Raw genomic sequence first — 16,454 nt, 5'->3', positions numbered from 1 at the left:
AAATAATATTAGTTTGATTTTAAACAACTGGGTATATGATTATGTAATTTATTTGCTACGTTTCTTTATTAATTATACTCTCAAATAAAATAAAATAAAACTAGAAAAAGAATCTTTTTTATTTGACGGTATTATATTTATTTTTAATTATAATGCTTTCTGAAGTTGGATGACTTTTAGCGAAAAGTGGAAAACCCTTGAGAATTGAGATGTTTGATATGCTGGCAGAGCGCTTGTTTTTAATTGGTTATGGTTCTGCTCCAAAATCCCTTTGCTAAGTAAATTCCAAGGGAGAAAGTTCCATCTTTTGTTGTGTTTTTTAATTTTTCCTTTAATGGGAAGTTTCTTCCAAACCAGTTCAACTGCCCTTGTTGCTCTGAAACACAACAGGCTTGACTGTTTCTTTGTGGACAACGAAGGATAGGTAGACAGAGAAATACCCGGAAGCTTACTAGCTTGGAGCCTATTATCTCACGTGTTCTTGCTCTAACCCAATTTTTTTTCATACCCCACCACACCATGTTTTTTGACACAATATTTTTGGGGTTATTTCTGCCATTTTTGGTTATCAAACGTATTGACTAAGTTGTACTTTGGTTGGTCAATATAATCAACAGGTGAGGTGTACCAACAGTGCCAAATGGCTCAAACCACTGATGCAGCTGCTTCTCTATTAGCCCTTGGCGTGGTTGACATTGAATAATAGACGCTAATATTATAACCCATTGCTTCCACGAGCTGTATATATGCCCGTTGTTTCTGGGACGGAGCTCTCTAAGGTGACTTAGACACCACTTGTTAGCATTGTCTTAACAACAACAACAACGAAATCTTGTCTCATTATAGGAGATCAACTACATGAATCATATGACCTCACGATTAAAAACTAAAATTTTAGGAATATTACTAAGCCTGAGATCTCTCTTGATTTCCTCCAACGCATTTTTTTTTTGTCTCCCTCTTCCTTTTCACAAGAATAAAAATCATGCAATCTATTCTATCTATGGTTAAATGCGATTGGGAATTAGTATTTCAGAGATAAAACTAAAAGGGGAAAGGGTCCGATTACTGGGACTGAGGGGCATCACATCATGCATAAATCACATTTTTCCTTTCTATATTTCCTCGGGTTTGGACATCTTGACTTACTACAGTTACAAGAATTCTTCCAAAAAAAAAAAAAAAAACCAAGACTTACAGTTACAAGGGGAGTTGTTAATAATAATCTAAGCAAGCAAATTTTGATCAAGGCAAAGTTTAGATGACATTTCAGCATTGACGAGCATCTTTAAGACCAGCTTTAAGATCTGCTATCCCTTCCCCCAAAACAGTACACACAGGAAAGATGGGAACACCCTGGACCCTTTCTCTTTAACTCTTTATACACTTCATCTGCACCTTCCTCATCAGTCTTATTTGCAACTATCAAGGATGGCCGATTGGATAAACCGTCCTGATGGTACTCTAGCTCTAGAATTAAGTTTCTCAGCTGTTCCCATGGTGGAATTCCCTTCCATTTAAAGCGGCGGCCAAGTCTACCACATAAGCAAGAACCTTTGTGCATTTTGTGTTGCCCAGAAATGCATGTCCGAGTCCATGATTTTGGTGTGCACCTTTTATAAGTCCAGGAATATCAGCCACAGTTATTGAGAGATCATCATAGTCTAGATTCCCCAAATTTGGCCTAAGAGTAGTGAAGGCATAGTCACCAACAGCAGGCTTAGCCCTTGATATAGCCCCAAGTAAAGTGCTTTTACCAGCATTAGCCGACAAAGCTCACATCAGCAATACTCTTGAGTTTTAATATAAGAAGAGTCTCAGAAGCAGGTGAACCTGCATGCAGAGAGGAGAGATCACTGTCAGGGTCCTGAACAGTCACAGGCTTCCTTGAATCTTTGGAACAAGACACATTGCCCAGACCACCCTCTCCTCCATGAGCAATGACAATTTGTTGACCTTCTTCTGTTAACTCAGCAACATTGTATAGTATCTCTTGTTTCTCTCCTATATCCTCTGTTCCAAATTCAGGAGCTCCATTAGAAGTGGAAAGTTGAGAAAATACATCTGTTGATGCAACTTGTCTTGATTTTTCAGATTTCTTAACATCTGTTTCTTCATCTTGTGATGAGGAGCACCAAGTAATTCGTATTGCTTTGACTGGAAACTTGTAACACTGGAGGTAGAACCATTGCTAGGGTCAGGAACATCATCAACAAGTGCTCCGGGAATATCCCAAGGGTCTACATCTGTTGAGGATTGAGTTTTGACAACAGATGGAATATCACCATTAACGAGATGAAGTACAGTGCCAATCGATACACACGCGGTTAACCTATAAATAAAGCATATGATTTTGGAATGAACTTGCAGTTCTGTATTGCAAACATGGCCAAATAAGAGAGAAGAAAACTACTATTTTTTTTAAAGCAAAAACAAAAAAAAAAAGGTGAACATCAATTACCTTATCAGCACCCCTGCTACCATCAACATTTTTTATGATCCAGGTCCTCCTTTCTCAGCTATCTATCGGACACCATTAGTGTCACCAATCTTTTAGACAAGAAAAATTTCATCATTTCACAAAATATTGTGGCAGAACTGCAGAAGATACAAGCGCATACCAGGTGATGCTGCAAACCACTGAAGTCCCAAACTCTGGGAGAGCATTACAGAATCACATCACCACCTCTCCCCCCATTGCCACCTACGTTAAACACAGACACCAAAGTAGCATTGTCATAACCTCCGTTGCACAGCATCCACATTTCTTAACATCAATCTCATAATAGTACTCGTGATAGCACATTTCAAACTGCTCAACAATTACATTATAAAAAATAAAAAATGATTGCAACAACAAATCTGATACCATAAAACACTAAATTTTTTAAAAAAATAATAATTAACGCTAAACACCTAGTTTCAAATTGTGGTTGAAGACCACAATTACAGCTGCAATATTACAGTTTTGAAAGTCTCTACTACCTAACTGCAGTTGTATTGGACCGCAATTTCTGTAATCACAAGTTCAAAACACAACAGCATCAGCAATTCAAAACCTTGGGTTATACGTCATAACAAAGACGTAAAGAAAACACACCATCAGATCTTCCCTTGCGCAAGATAGAACAACCATTACCTCCATCACCTGCTTTTGCAAACATTTTACACTGGTCCACCATTCTTCTCTCCAACAAACAAATACCCAAAACCCAATGCAGTGCTTAGAAACTTAAAATAAATCACAATTTGTCCCTTTTTTGTGTAAAAAAAAGAGTTGAGGATCAACCTGCAAAGGAGCAAGCTTAGACTTGTTCTGAGGAATATCAGAGTAACGAGCGTAGAGTGTAACGGACCATCTAGATATACACCTCTGAGTAAAAGCTTCCGTATGTTTAATCACAGTAGCCTTGTCCTCCAGCGCGACGACTAGCCTTGTTGCGGAGCAGTTTAAGGGAGCGGTTGTCGCGGCTGCAATCGTGGCGGAGCAGTGCGGCACGATTAAGTTTAAGTGTTCTAAAAAATTTTCGCATAAAATGTCCTTAAAAGTCTAAAAGACAATGAACCTTTGCAGATCTGAGAAACATACATTTCAAACAGATATCACAAAGCAAAAAGATGCAGAACTTCAAGATAAGGAACATTCAGCAAGCACATCCGCCGGACTGAGGTTGAGATTGATAACCACCAAAAGATCTTAGGTCCACGTCGACCATATCTTCTTGTTTTGTGGAGGATAGTGTTTCCATTCCAGGTAATGCAGCAGCAATTTTTCGAAAGAGGGCCTGAATATAGGTTGGCATGTCAATACACAATAATTCAAAACATGGAAAAATGTAAAACATGCATGGATTGCATGCAAATGAAGGTGATCTGATAACTGAAACAGTTAGCCTTCTGAAAGCCATCACAACTGCAACAAGTAGGATTGGCCCTGTTGGTTTGAACAAGAGAAGCATACACCAGGGATATCTATACACGGTCTACCTAGACATGTGTTTAACTACATATAAAAATATGGTTAATTTTTTTTACAAGTGGATAAGGCTAGAGTAAATGAATGCGAGTATATACAATTAGCAATGCGTGGTTAATAGTGTCATGAGGTAAAAAAATGTCTAATGATAGTTAATTTTGTTTCACAAGTGGTTAATAATATCATAAGATTATTAACCATCACACATAGTTTATATGGATGTGATTTACAATCCCACATTTGAACCATTTCCAAATAATATATATCCCGCGACCGAGACCATGGAAGAGTTATATAGTTCATGCAAGAATTTTTTTTCCAAGGTTAATCAGAAAGAGAAAGTACATGTGTGCTGGGATCAATGGGCATAGAATTGCTCTTAATCATTACATGATGACAGTAAACAAGTAAGTTATTGCATAATTATGCAAAAGAAGGACGAGGCTTACCTTTATATTAAACCCAGCTTTGGCACTAGCTTCAATAAACATGACGTTCAGTTCACGAGACTTAGCTTCCCCTTCCTCTGTAGAGACTTGCCTATAGACTCATGATGAGTGAAATTGTGTAAATTTAAAAGAACACTTTTACAAGACATGAAAACAACAACGTAAAGCAAACATGGAACATCTCAAGTGCCAAACAATTCAAGCAAGCAAATCATTCTACCATTATTACCTCTTATTGACAAGGTCAGTTTTGTTCCCAACATGAACAATAATAGCATCACTGCCTCTCTCAATGCGCACCTCTTCAATCCACCTTGATGTGTTTAGGAAAGTTTGACGGCCTATTTCATAAGAAAAATGAGTAGTTAGAAGCAACCTTCAAAGACTTCTAGTGACTATTGAAATCATGTACAGAGATCCAAGAAGGTGACTATGGATAATAGAATAGACTGCAGCAGTTAGAGAAGGTTAATTTTAGAGAAAGTTCCAGTTCTTCACAATGTTTCAGTTAATTTACGCAGGTAACTCCAGACTCTGAGGAACATGTCTTGTTCTCTAGGTTTTAGGAGTCTTTGTATTCACTCATTTGGTCATATACTCAGAATAAGAGGAGAGGATTCTGCTTCCTGGGATGTGGAATATTAGCATTTTGCTTCTGTCCAAAATAGTGATGTTTTGGGCACATTCTCTTGAGAAAACTTAATTATAATTTTTTTAACATCACTTAATTATAATTATAAAGCAAAAGCAGCAAAAAGAAAGGAATAGGTGAAGGGAAACACCCTAAATAGCATACTTGCAACATCATATGCGATGACGTACAGCAACAGATGAGTCCCTAATGTAGCTTGGAATAAGACTTCTAAATCTTTCCTGTCCAGCTGTGTCCCTGTTGCCACACATCACAGACATGGAAAAAAATAAAGGTTTTGTGGGGGAAAAGATTAAAAACAAAATATTAAATGATGAAGGAATCCTGCCTAAAAGTTGCAATTAGACAAAACAAACTTCATGGACCTCACTCTGATTAACCAATACACAGCAATTTTTTACACTTGAAGTAATAAAGCTAAACAAGATACAAATAGTAATTGATATTAGAATTCTTTAAAATAAAATTAACTGACTGAGAGAATTCCTATCAGCCCCTAAGAATTTATATTTAAATCTGATTGCAAGTCAAATCCTAATTAAAAGATAACTCCTGAATTATAGGATAAGGGAATCCCTTCCCTTTTCGCCCCTAATACCATTATTTTCATTTCTGATAGAATTTCCAACATGCGACATCTTACCACAGCTGCAGCCGAACAGTTCGATCTTCAACATACAGAGGTTTTTGATAAAAAAAAATCAATACCAATTGTGGCCTGTTTGAAAAATTAATAATAATTTTAAGAACAGGCAAGAGAAAATGACAAAAATGGATATGGTGCAAAAATTTCCAAGCGCATGATGCTTATAAGACAACCTAGAAGAATTATAATTATTATATGCACAAATGAGGAAACAATTGACAAAAATGCCTTAAATAATGCGGATTGATTGAAATATGCACCGCAAGTTCGTAATGTGTACTGTAAACTGTAATAAAGTTGAAGAATAACTGGATAACACTGACAGACATAACATTTAAATATATTAACTGCTGGTTATGCATGATTTCACTTTGCTAATGGAAAAGGAAGTAAAAGTAGGAGAATACATATATTGTTTTGCATCATTGTAAAATGAAGTGAAGAGAAAGAACAAAAATTTTCAAGTGAATCCTTTTCGTATATCCTCAAATAAACAGTAAGAAAAGGCAAGCCAGACAAGATTAGTTGCAAGATATAAATATTTACAGAACTTAATTCGTAAGTTCTCACGTTACTCCCTAACTACAACACAAATATCAAAATCAGAAGTCTTAGAGACATAAAGTCGTTCATGGGCTTCTATGGTTCTACCTCACAACTTTGGATTTTAGGAGAGTTGAATTGATCATATTAGAGATATAAAGCCAGAGGTATTCATTTCATAGACTTCTACTAACTACCACCTTAAGGCTTTGTTCATTGACAAAAAGGTAATATTTTCCATTCACTTAGATACCATGATTGAAATTATTCTCTCCCTACAACTTTCAATTCCTTCACCTTTCTGTCCTGTTTCACCTTACATTTGTTATAAATTAGCAGTTTTTATTGTTGACAGAATATCATCAATCATTACAAATTGAAACCCATGATCCCAAAGGAAAACCGTGATCTATCATCATATGACAGATTCAGATCAATCATCATTCATAATGGTTAGCAGTGCAGCATTTGTTGTCATTGATCAGAGCAAACACTTGAAACATAAAAAGTGATCTGATCACACCTGATAAGTGTTGTCAAATTTGTCATACATGAAGCGAGTGATGATGCTGGTTTTCCCACAGACTGATCACCCAAGAACACTGATGCCATTTTCACTGATTCCCCCGACACAACACAAGTCACCTCAATTCAACAAAATGCCGCTTCTCATTCAGATTTCCTCATTTCTCTCTCAACCAAGATCAACTTATTTTTGTTAGTGTAATTTAACCAAAAATCTAATAATTATTTTGGTGCACTATAATTAAACTTCTTTTTGCTATGGGTAGATAATAATAATAACAATAATAATAATAATAATATTGTTTAATCTATATGCATTGTCACCTGAATCATCAACAAATCAAAAATAATGTTAAAACTAAACTTTTTTTTATGCGCCGAATTTTATTTGAATTAACGATATAAAATTATTTACATTTATTTGCGCCTTTTTTTCGGAATTACATTTATTTATTTATTTGCACATAATGACGAGAAAAGCTATCATTCTCTCCTACTTAACGTGTCTAAACTCATTTAATTGTTTATCCAAAAACTAACTTAACAAAACTCTCGTATGTGTTTGATTTTATGTTAAAGAATTAATTTAGAGTTCATAATCAATTTTAAGTAAATTTTCACATGTTAGATTACAAGATATCATAATTAATTCTAAATACAAAATTAATTGAGTTGACACAACTTAAATAAAAAAAAATATAGTGAATTTTACTTTTCTAACTCAATTTTATAAAAAAAACATCGACATCTCTTCAAAAGTAAAATCAATCTATTCAAAACACAAATTAAATTCAGTACTGGATTCAATCAAATTGAGTTGTTACTCGGTCTTTCAGATTCAATTGGTTGGGGACGTCCATTTAAGTATTGTGATTGCATCGATGCAACTGATCAGTACTCATTTTGGTCAGATTTTGCCGGCGCACTAGCAAGATGGAAAACCGTGACACCATGAACAAGTTAAACACAAACATACGTCAATCCAGATGAACAAGTTAAATTTTAAACATATCACACGTTTTACAGGGTACAATGAACACAATTCAATTTTGGGTTGGGTACCTTTACTACATTATGCCGTTCAAAAAAAAAAAATTCATTAGTACACATTATAGGCAAAAAACCAACTAACAACAGAAATTGTCTAGACAGAACTTTTATCAACCCCTACCCTGATCCGCTTATATATTCTTTCATCTTTTCATATAATGCTGTAGAAGACTATAGAAAAACCCGCATAAAACAAAAAGCATGACACAAAAAGGTGGACCGCACATGATAAAGTATACTTAACAAGCACATCCACTTGACTGAGGTTGAGACTGAGCACTGCCATTTGTAGACTTTAAGTTTACATCAACCATGTCTTCTTGTTTTGCAGAAGATAGTGTTTCCATTCCAGGTAGTGCTGCAGCAATTTTTCGAAATAGGGCCTGTACAAATGTTGGATAACAAAATACATGGTAAGTTAGAAGCAAGAGAAATATTAGAACCATATATAAGGATCTCAGTTACTTCCACGAAAGAGAGGGAGGGAGATCATGCAGAAAACTGCAGGTTGAAACAAAATTGACAAATGCAAGCAATTTGAAGCGAATGATTAGAACAGTAGTAAGTAGTAGACCACGTCAATATTCAAAGGTACTAAGTAGATCACATCCATATTCAGAGGTCCAAATACATGTGTACAGAGTCCAACCATCGCAATTAGCATGACTCATTTCACTCTGGCAAAAACGGAGAATTCAATGATAATGTATAGAAAGAGAAAAAGTGGGAAGCAAGGTTTACCTTTATATTAAACCCAGCCTTAGCACTAGTTTCAATGAACATGACATTGAGCTCACGTGCTTTTGCTTCCCCTTCCTCTATAGAGACTTGTCTGCAGACACACACAAAGAAGATGGTTGGTAAAAACAAAACAGTAAATTTCAGATTGTAACACTAGCATGTCTCCAGAATGATATAGCAAGAACATACTATACTATGCCTATGAATTGTTTTTGCCAGTCGTTCCTAATTTGAGTCTCCCTAAATTCATTCCAACATTCTTCTCTTCATTACTAATTACCTTTTCTCGACAAGATCAGTTTTGTTCCCAACAAGAACAATAATGACATCACTGCCTCTCTCTGTTCGCACCTCTTCAATCCACTTTGCAGTATTTAGGAAAGTCTGCCGGCCTATACAACAAAAATATCAAATTTATCAGAAAGTTTTCTTGACAGAGCTCTTGAGTCTTGACAGACACTTATGCCAACTTATTATTCAAATCATGTGAGAGAGATAACAAATGGAATTTGGATGCCATGGCTTGCTATAAAAGGTTATACAGCAAGAGTTATAGAGCCTATTCATTGTATCATTCTGCTACTTACCTATGGTTCAAACAAAAAAAATGACATCCTGCTACCACAGCACACAGTATTTAAAAATAATGTGAAGTTCATAGCTTAACAGGCAAAATCGAAGTGTTTCAATATGTAAACAATAAGAAGCAAAAATAGCAACTTCGATCAGATTAACTTTTATTAAAAGACAAAACCATGTAAGATAGCATCAAATAGTGGGCAATAGTAAAAGGTGAAAAGAAAGCGAATCCCAAATGACGTACTTGCAACATCATATACAATAACAGCTACAGATGAGTCCCTAATGTAGCTTGGAATAAGACTTCTAAATCTTTCCTGGCCAGCTGTATCCCTGTCGAAAACATGAAAAGATGAACATTAGGAACACCGGGAGAAAAAAAAAAAACTCCACCAGTCAAAAGAAGGTGTGTCATTAATTGAACTAAAACCCAACCATGCACATCCAATACCGATACAAATATATTGTCAACGTATGAAAAAACATCAATACAAAGGAAACACTCAAAAAAGTACAGATGGTAGAAGCATGAAGTATGCATGGAAGTTTCAGGTTTAGAAATAGAAATATATCGAGCTAAAAAATATAAATATAGTAAAAGCTTAAGAACAAGAATGGTTAAAAAACTTAAAAACCTAAAAAATGATGATATGTGAAAGGATATAAGAAATGAAGGATAAAACTCAGCATAGCTGTGAATCATTGAAGTCGAAAGAAATATCAAAATTTCATGTGTATAAATTCAGAAATCTAAAGATAAGTAGTAAACCCTGATGTAAGTTGTAACATGGTCCTATTAGTATTAATCATTATACAACTTTCAGGGAAAGAGGAAACTGAGGGATCCCTCCCTAAAAACCCACAAATTTAATTTGGGATAAACATAAGTAAACTTAATTCATGTCAGCAGAAGCAAAATGTGATCACTGAGACCAACTGGAAAGTGAACCCTCACATTCAGGCGAAATATAATATAATTATAAGAGTTTAATGCCTATGCATTGATAATGTAAAACAGTTATACACAGTTATCCAATCACAAATCACCATTTGAATTACTTTATAATTATTTTAAAAGTCAACAAACTTACATGATAGGTTGTAATTGGATGACTATGTAAAAATATTTACACTGTCAGTGTATAACCCTTTTCTCTGATTATAATGTCACTAAGTACTTTCTCTCATCCTATCATCACCTGTATTCAGAATAAAATGGGAGGAAACTATCCCACCCATGATTTCCTACTTCTTCCAATCCTTTCTTAAAAGCCCTTTCATTTCCTGAGCAATTTATACTATGAGATGTTGGTCCTGTATCTTACCACAACTGCAGTCGAACAGTTCGATCTTCGAGATACATAGTTTTTGATAGAAAATCAATACCAATTGTAGCCTGCATGAGAAAAATCAATATCAACTTGAATTCAACAAAAATGTGCTAGTAAAATGAAGCTAAAGAAATAAAAATACACACAGGCCACAGTCAAAGAAGCTGCGTGCCTATTTATTATGCTTGGAAAAAAATTTCAACCTGAACTAAACTGGATTATAAGAAGTTAAGCACACCATGAAAAGACAACTCTGCATACAGAGAGTAATGAAAAAAAAAACATAATTCTCAAGGCAAAATTGAGCCCAACAAGTCGGTAACATAGTCATAATTGATCAAATTAAATGACTAATAATAGATATAAAGCAGAAATAGACCGCTAATTCATTTTGTTATCAAGTTCCTTATACACAATAATATAGCAGCCATAGTTCTCGGTAGTGAGTCAGTAAATAGGTTGCGTATTGCCAATTTTGGTTGAATAATTTCTTGGTACAAGTTTTAGCCTGTGTTTATCAAAAAGTAGTCTAAACTCTAAAAAGCAAAGAGGAACATACGAAAAGTCAAAGTGAATAAGCTGAATCAACAGTAGGATTCATAATCAAATCTAGATCATAGTGTTGAGTTGTACCTTATGCTTTTAAATAAAATAAAAAAATATTATTATAATGATCATTCAGCATAACAGTTTGCTGGATAGACTAGACTGCAAGGAACGGCAAATCAAATTAAAAAGCAGGGATAAATCTGAATCGTACGAAGCCAATATAACTTAATCAAGTCAAACAGCGAAAAGTGAAGGTTTACGAAGTGGTTTTAGCCATAAAGAGCTAACTTAGGAGTTCTCGATGCGGTTTAGGATTGGATCTGAGGGTTAGGGTTAGGGAGAAACGTACCTGATAGGTGTTATCGAATTTATCGTACATGAAGCGAGTGATGATGCTGGTTTTGCCCACGGATTGGTCACCCAAGAAGACGAGCTTGTACTTGGCTAAAGCTGAAACAGACGCCATTTCAGGAATCTGAAGAAGCCGAGAAAAACCCCTGGCCTTAGGGGTCAGGGTTGATCTCGGATTCTGGGCGAGAGGAACAAGAAGACGCAGAGCAGAAGGATTTAACTAATGCAGGGACATGGGTTATTTAATGGGATCGCATCAACGGAACCCCACAAATATAAATAAAATAAAATTCAACCCCAGCTCCGCAAATTTTATTTTTTATTTTAAAAATAAATAAATAAATCTATTTTTATTGACAAATATTAATTTATTAATTTTATTAAAAACATGAGTAAAAGATGTTCAAATTGATTACCTTTCTCTCTTTTTTTCGCTCATAACCCCTTCTCAATCCTCAAATTCACCTTGTATCTCCTAAATAAATCTAATTCTTTGTAACTTTTCACCTATTGTCAAATTAAATAATAAAATATATGTTACAAAAAAAACAACATATTAATATGTTTTCAATTTATAGCATTTAACTATATTAGAGAGTTTGGTATAAAAAAAACTATATCAAAGAGTATGTATTTTGTTGACTAACAATCAAAAGTAGAAGCTATTTGATTTAAAAATAATATAAATATATTTATTTTCTGAAAATAAATAATGAAATATATATTTTTTATTCATGCAAAGTACTTCATTATTCTTACGTATAACAGAATCAAAGAAAAAGCTTCATGATAAAGAAAAATTAATTGAATCAGCTAATATAAAATGCAAATCAAATATAATGATGAAGATAAAAATATGTATTGGCACAACAAAAAAATACAGATATTTACATAAATTCTAGTGTTCATATGATAGTATCTTATCTTACCTTATCTTTATGTTTTTTTTACCAGTTTAAAAGTATCATAGGAGAAGATTCGGCTTATATGATAGAAATTTTGTTGACGAATTATATAGACCAAAGATTTAAGCCAACGAAACATAAATACATTGAAACATAAATGCATATTGAGTTTTATATATGAAAACTAGAAAATCTATTAAGTTTGAGACTAATAGTATACGTAAAGTATTTTTGATTTTGTATAATTCGTATACATACTTTGGGGAGCAGACCAATGATTTTTATTTGGTACGGTTCGTATAATTTCTAATTATTTAATAAGCTGATTTAAAATGACTGGTTTGATTTCTTTGATGTCTTAATGTTTAATTTCATGTCTAATACAAATGTCATAGGTAATGTAGTTAAAAAGGACGACATGAAAGAGACAAACACAAATGGTGAAATTAAAAAAGAAAGCAATGGATGTCATGCTAGAAGACTAGGAGTTGGAGTAATACAAAAGGTGACTAACTCTTGAGTTCCTTTCTCTAACCTTTTCAAAACTACACAATTTTTATAATTATCTCTAAAGAAATAGTAGTAGCTTACAATATTTTTTGTATGGCAAAGCCTCACAGTGCTGACACGAGGAGACGACCAAAGCTAGGTGTCATTACTAGACTACGGTGTAACTGTAACTAGAAAGTGGACAACCCTTCCAAGTTTGTGCATTACTTAACACCTCAACACACGCATATGCGTATGCATATGCTATTTTAGTTTCAAGTGCAAGCACAAAGCAAAAGCACTGGAGAAGAAACATGTCGGCAGCGCAGGTAGATCCACATGACAAAATGAGAGCCAGAGACGTGAACAAAGTGGCTCGGGGTGAACAAGCTCCAAGGCCAGCTCATGAATTTGGCACCGTTTCTCCACCCCCTCCTCCCTCTTCAACCCACAGTATTGATACCAAGAGGAACAAAAAGGTAACCTATACACATCTTATTTTATGCAAGAGATTTTAATGTTCCAAACACCTTATTAACATTTATTATTTTTTCTTTATCTCTCGTTTTATTATGTATGTTATATTTAGTGAACCTGTATGATTCGGCCCTTTGTAAACTAGGACTGAGTTGGTCTCAAGTGAACCTGTACGAGGTGTTGCTATTTAAGTGTCAATCGTCCTTCTCGAGAAATATCTCAATCGAACAATCCACGGTTCTACAAACACTAAGTCAATAAGGTCGTGGGTACTTAAGTGTTAATTGTCCCTTTCGAGCCTTTCTAGGTTGGACGGTCCAATACCTATATTCGTCTCTATCCTATCTCCAAGTTTATCTACGGTGTCCACGAATCATTTTTCTTTCTATAAAACTTCTATAACTTGTTATGGAAGTTTGAAGTACGGAATATACTACATTTCATACAATTAATTATATTAAACATCATTTTTTACAACATTCATTATACAAAAATTTATGTACACCTCTGAGTTTCTAATAAGGAAAATTGATATAAAAGTTTTTATGAATAAACACGGGCACAAAAAGACTAATTTCCCGTGCCTTAAGAAAAAGTCTTTACTGTTTGGAAGTGTTTCATTGTTTTTTGTTTTGACAGTGGAAAGTTTTTCATTGTTGATTATGATATTTTTAGCAAAATATATTCTAATTTGGTTCGATTGTAACGTGTTTCTTGAATTTGAAAAGGAAAAAAAACAACTGAAGCATTACAAAAATTGAAAAAATTGCGGTTACTCAAACTAAAGTTTATATGTACGAAAAATGGTTTTTTTGCACAATATAAAAAAGCACTCCTAAGGATAATCAATTTTTTTTTCTAATTTACATTCGAACAGTTTTAAAATTTTTCAATTTTTAAAAGAGTAACACGAACAAAAAGAATTGTTCACAGCATAGCTCTAGCATATTGTGATTAATAAGTTGGCCTCTTTGTTTGTGTGCAAACAGGATGAAAAGCCAAGCATAGCTGAAAACGGTGCAGAATTAGCAAACAGTACTGATTATAAAACGCGTCAATGTTATGTAAAATATGTGGAGTATAACAGGCAAGTCTAGATGCTTTTGTGTCTCTCTCAAGAATCATAATTCAGAACCAATTGCTATACAGATATATATCTAATTATGTAGCATGTGTGGTGTAATCAGATGCATTCAGCAGAAGGGCGAAAAGGCAACCGATTGCGAGAAACTTGGCACGCATTTTAGGTCCTTCTGTCCAACCGAATGGGTGAGTGCTGAGCAACAAATTAGAAGTCAAAACTTCTTTTCTCAACTTATTCATTAATAAAACACTTTTTGTTATGTCATTGTGGCGTGAGAGTCTCTTCTAGTGTTGGCACGTATTTTAGGTCTTAGCCGGTTAATTCATTATTTTTTTTTTTTTTTTTTGGTGTTTTGCAGATTGCTGAATGGGATAAAGAAAGAGAAGAGGGGAAATTCCCTGCAGAAATATAGGCAGGAAACATACTTTTTATTTTAACAGGAAAAAAGTTGCCAATTGACCATTGGCAAATAAGTGAAATTACTCTGCATCTTCTTTCAGTCTTTCTGTATTATGTATTTTTCTTTTCGCTTGTTTCAGAGTATGTCATAATAATAGTATATTGATGCATCCACCTCGCACATCTTATAGCTTGTGTTTTGATCCACGATGAATGGAAGTTCTAATGCATAAAAGTAGAAGCAAAGTAAGATCATCTCGTTAAATATGAATTTTGTTTAACTCGGACTGATATGTAATATTAAACACACTTAATAATCAATCTTGGTGCATCTTCCCCTGTTGGCTTTGTGGTTACTAGACATATTCTAAAACCACCATCAAAGCGTGGGTTCAAATGCGACACATAATCAACAACAAAAAAATCAATCTTCCTTATATAAAGTATTAAGGGTCTCCATGGTTAAACCGATTGAGTAATTAGATAAAAATTCACATCATGTTTTTATATAAGACATTTATTTTCTACAACACATAATGATATGATGAAAATTTGAAGAGAGAAATCAAATACACAAATAATGCTATCAGGATTGTTTGGTAATAACTAATAACCCATAACCCATTTATAGCAAGTGAAATATGTGAGGTATTTTTTTTAGCGAAAGTAATTTATTGCATTTCATTCATGATAATTGCACTAATACAAATGAGAATATGCTTAAAAACTTGAATGTTAGCATGGAACCTAAGCAAGGTTGTGGACTACTTTGGTTTGCCTTATTAAATTTACCCTTCAGTTTAGGAAATGACACAAAAGAGAGTTTGCCTTCTAAATTCACCATTGAGTTTGGGAAATTACACAAAAGAGAATGACATTTTACAAAAAGATTGTGAAATTCTATAAATATTGTGTTTTGGGGTGTTTAGCCGTCAGCAACGGATTTACAGTACATCTGAAGAATAAAGTTCCTGAATATCCAAATCAGCTAGCCGAAATAGTTTGTAAGAGGGCCCAAGCTTCTGCTTCTCTTGGGTCAGGAATTCCTGCCGTTGATATTGTTTTGGCCTTGATAAAATGTCCTTGATCATCACGCAAAACCATCACAACACATAAAATGTGAGGTATCTAACGAGTTGAAATAATCACATAAGTTTTATATTTAATTTTGCCCATTAATAGTGAAATTTACGAGTTGACTTTTTTAATAAATATTTTTCATAACAAATTTAAAATTTAATTTTTTACTACATGTTTAAAGAAGTTACTTGTTAGTCATGCTACACACTTAAAAAAATCTATTGATTATTATTTAACCTTTTCATGTTTTCTAATTAGTCCAAAAAAAAGAGTTGCAAGAAACAATAAGTGTATCTCTCCTTACATTTTTCTCAACTAAACAAAGTGTAAAATAGCTCAGTTTTTTTTATTCTTAAAATTTTTCTTCTCTATGTTGTGCTTTTAAGTTAGAATTTTTGGAAGAAAAAAAAAAGGGGACACAGTGTTGGAGAGGTATATTAAACACACGGAGACCCAAATGGCCAATAGCAAAGGAGTGTATTAGATTGAGATTTTAAAAGACCAATGAATATTAATTTTTTTTTGTAAAAATACTATGATTTATCATATTTTTAAAAAGATTTATATGATTTATTTAAATTTAATGGATTTATATCGTGATTTAAAATGATTTTATGAAATTATAAAA

At 33.8% G+C, this 16,454-nt stretch overlaps 2 protein-coding genes and 2 pseudogenes across 3 annotated transcripts; 1 reads left to right on the top strand and 3 right to left on the bottom strand.

Annotated features, from left to right (window-relative positions):
* Window positions 1–1,089: 1,089 nt before the first annotated feature.
* Window positions 1,090–2,604, bottom strand: LOC100783308 (probable GTP-binding protein OBGM, mitochondrial; annotated as a pseudogene).
* A 725-nt stretch (window positions 2,605–3,329) lies between these two features.
* Window positions 3,330–7,619, bottom strand: LOC100782773 (ras-related protein RABH1b-like; annotated as a pseudogene).
* Window positions 7,620–7,764: 145 nt separating this feature from the next.
* On the bottom strand, window positions 7,765–11,669 carry LOC100795325 (ras-related protein RABH1b). Its single transcript, XM_003539085.5, has 6 exons — window positions 11,391–11,669; window positions 10,487–10,557; window positions 9,406–9,494; window positions 8,863–8,974; window positions 8,583–8,673; window positions 7,765–8,224 (listed from the first exon to the last, which is right to left on the bottom strand). Exons 1-6 carry the CDS (start codon window positions 11,505–11,507, stop codon window positions 8,081–8,083), a joined length of 624 nt encoding a protein of 207 aa, XP_003539133.2. The 5' UTR covers window positions 11,508–11,669; the 3' UTR covers window positions 7,765–8,080.
* A 1,059-nt stretch (window positions 11,670–12,728) lies between these two features.
* Window positions 12,729–14,916, top strand: LOC102665439 (cytochrome c oxidase subunit 6b-2). Of its 2 annotated transcripts, none has more exons than XM_006590533.4 (4): window positions 12,729–13,265; window positions 14,253–14,350; window positions 14,451–14,532; window positions 14,706–14,916. In XM_006590533.4, the coding sequence occupies exons 1-4, from the start codon at window positions 13,101–13,103 to the stop codon at window positions 14,757–14,759; spliced, it is 399 nt and encodes a 132-aa protein (XP_006590596.1). In that variant the 5' UTR covers window positions 12,729–13,100; the 3' UTR covers window positions 14,760–14,916. The 2 variants fall into 2 exon arrangements, with proteins under 2 accessions (XP_006590596.1, XP_025980142.1); XM_026124357.2 differs by having other exon boundaries at window positions 14,433–14,532.
* Window positions 14,917–16,454: the final 1,538 nt, after the last annotated feature.

The sequence above is a fragment of the Glycine max genome, chromosome 11 (genome assembly GCF_000004515.6).
Source record: "Glycine max cultivar Williams 82 chromosome 11, Glycine_max_v4.0, whole genome shotgun sequence".
Classification (NCBI taxonomy): domain Eukaryota; kingdom Viridiplantae; phylum Streptophyta; class Magnoliopsida; order Fabales; family Fabaceae; genus Glycine; species Glycine max.
Note: the sequence above shows the minus strand (reverse complement) of the source record. Positions and strands in the feature narration are given on the sequence as shown.

Excerpts from the sequence above, each read along its gene's own strand:
- LOC100795325 (XM_003539085.5), bottom strand. The coding sequence starts at position 11,507 with ATGGCGTCTGTTTCAGCTTTAGCCAAGTACAAGCTCGTCTTCTTGGGT. Across the intron at positions 8,975-9,405 it reads TATTGTATATGATGTTGCAA|GCCGGCAGACTTTCCTAAAT; the intron begins GTACGTCATTTG and ends TTTGTTGTATAG. Across the intron at positions 8,674-8,862 it reads ACTGATCTTGTCGAGAAAAG|ACAAGTCTCTATAGAGGAAG; the intron begins GTAATTAGTAAT and ends GTGTGTCTGCAG.
- LOC102665439 (XM_026124357.2), top strand. The coding sequence starts at position 13,101 with ATGTCGGCAGCGCAGGTAGATCCACATGACAAAATGAGAGCCAGAGAC. Across the intron at positions 13,266-14,252 it reads ATACCAAGAGGAACAAAAAG|GATGAAAAGCCAAGCATAGC; the intron begins GTAACCTATACA and ends GTGTGCAAACAG. Across the intron at positions 14,533-14,705 it reads CCTTCTGTCCAACCGAATGG|ATTGCTGAATGGGATAAAGA; the intron begins GTGAGTGCTGAG and ends GGTGTTTTGCAG.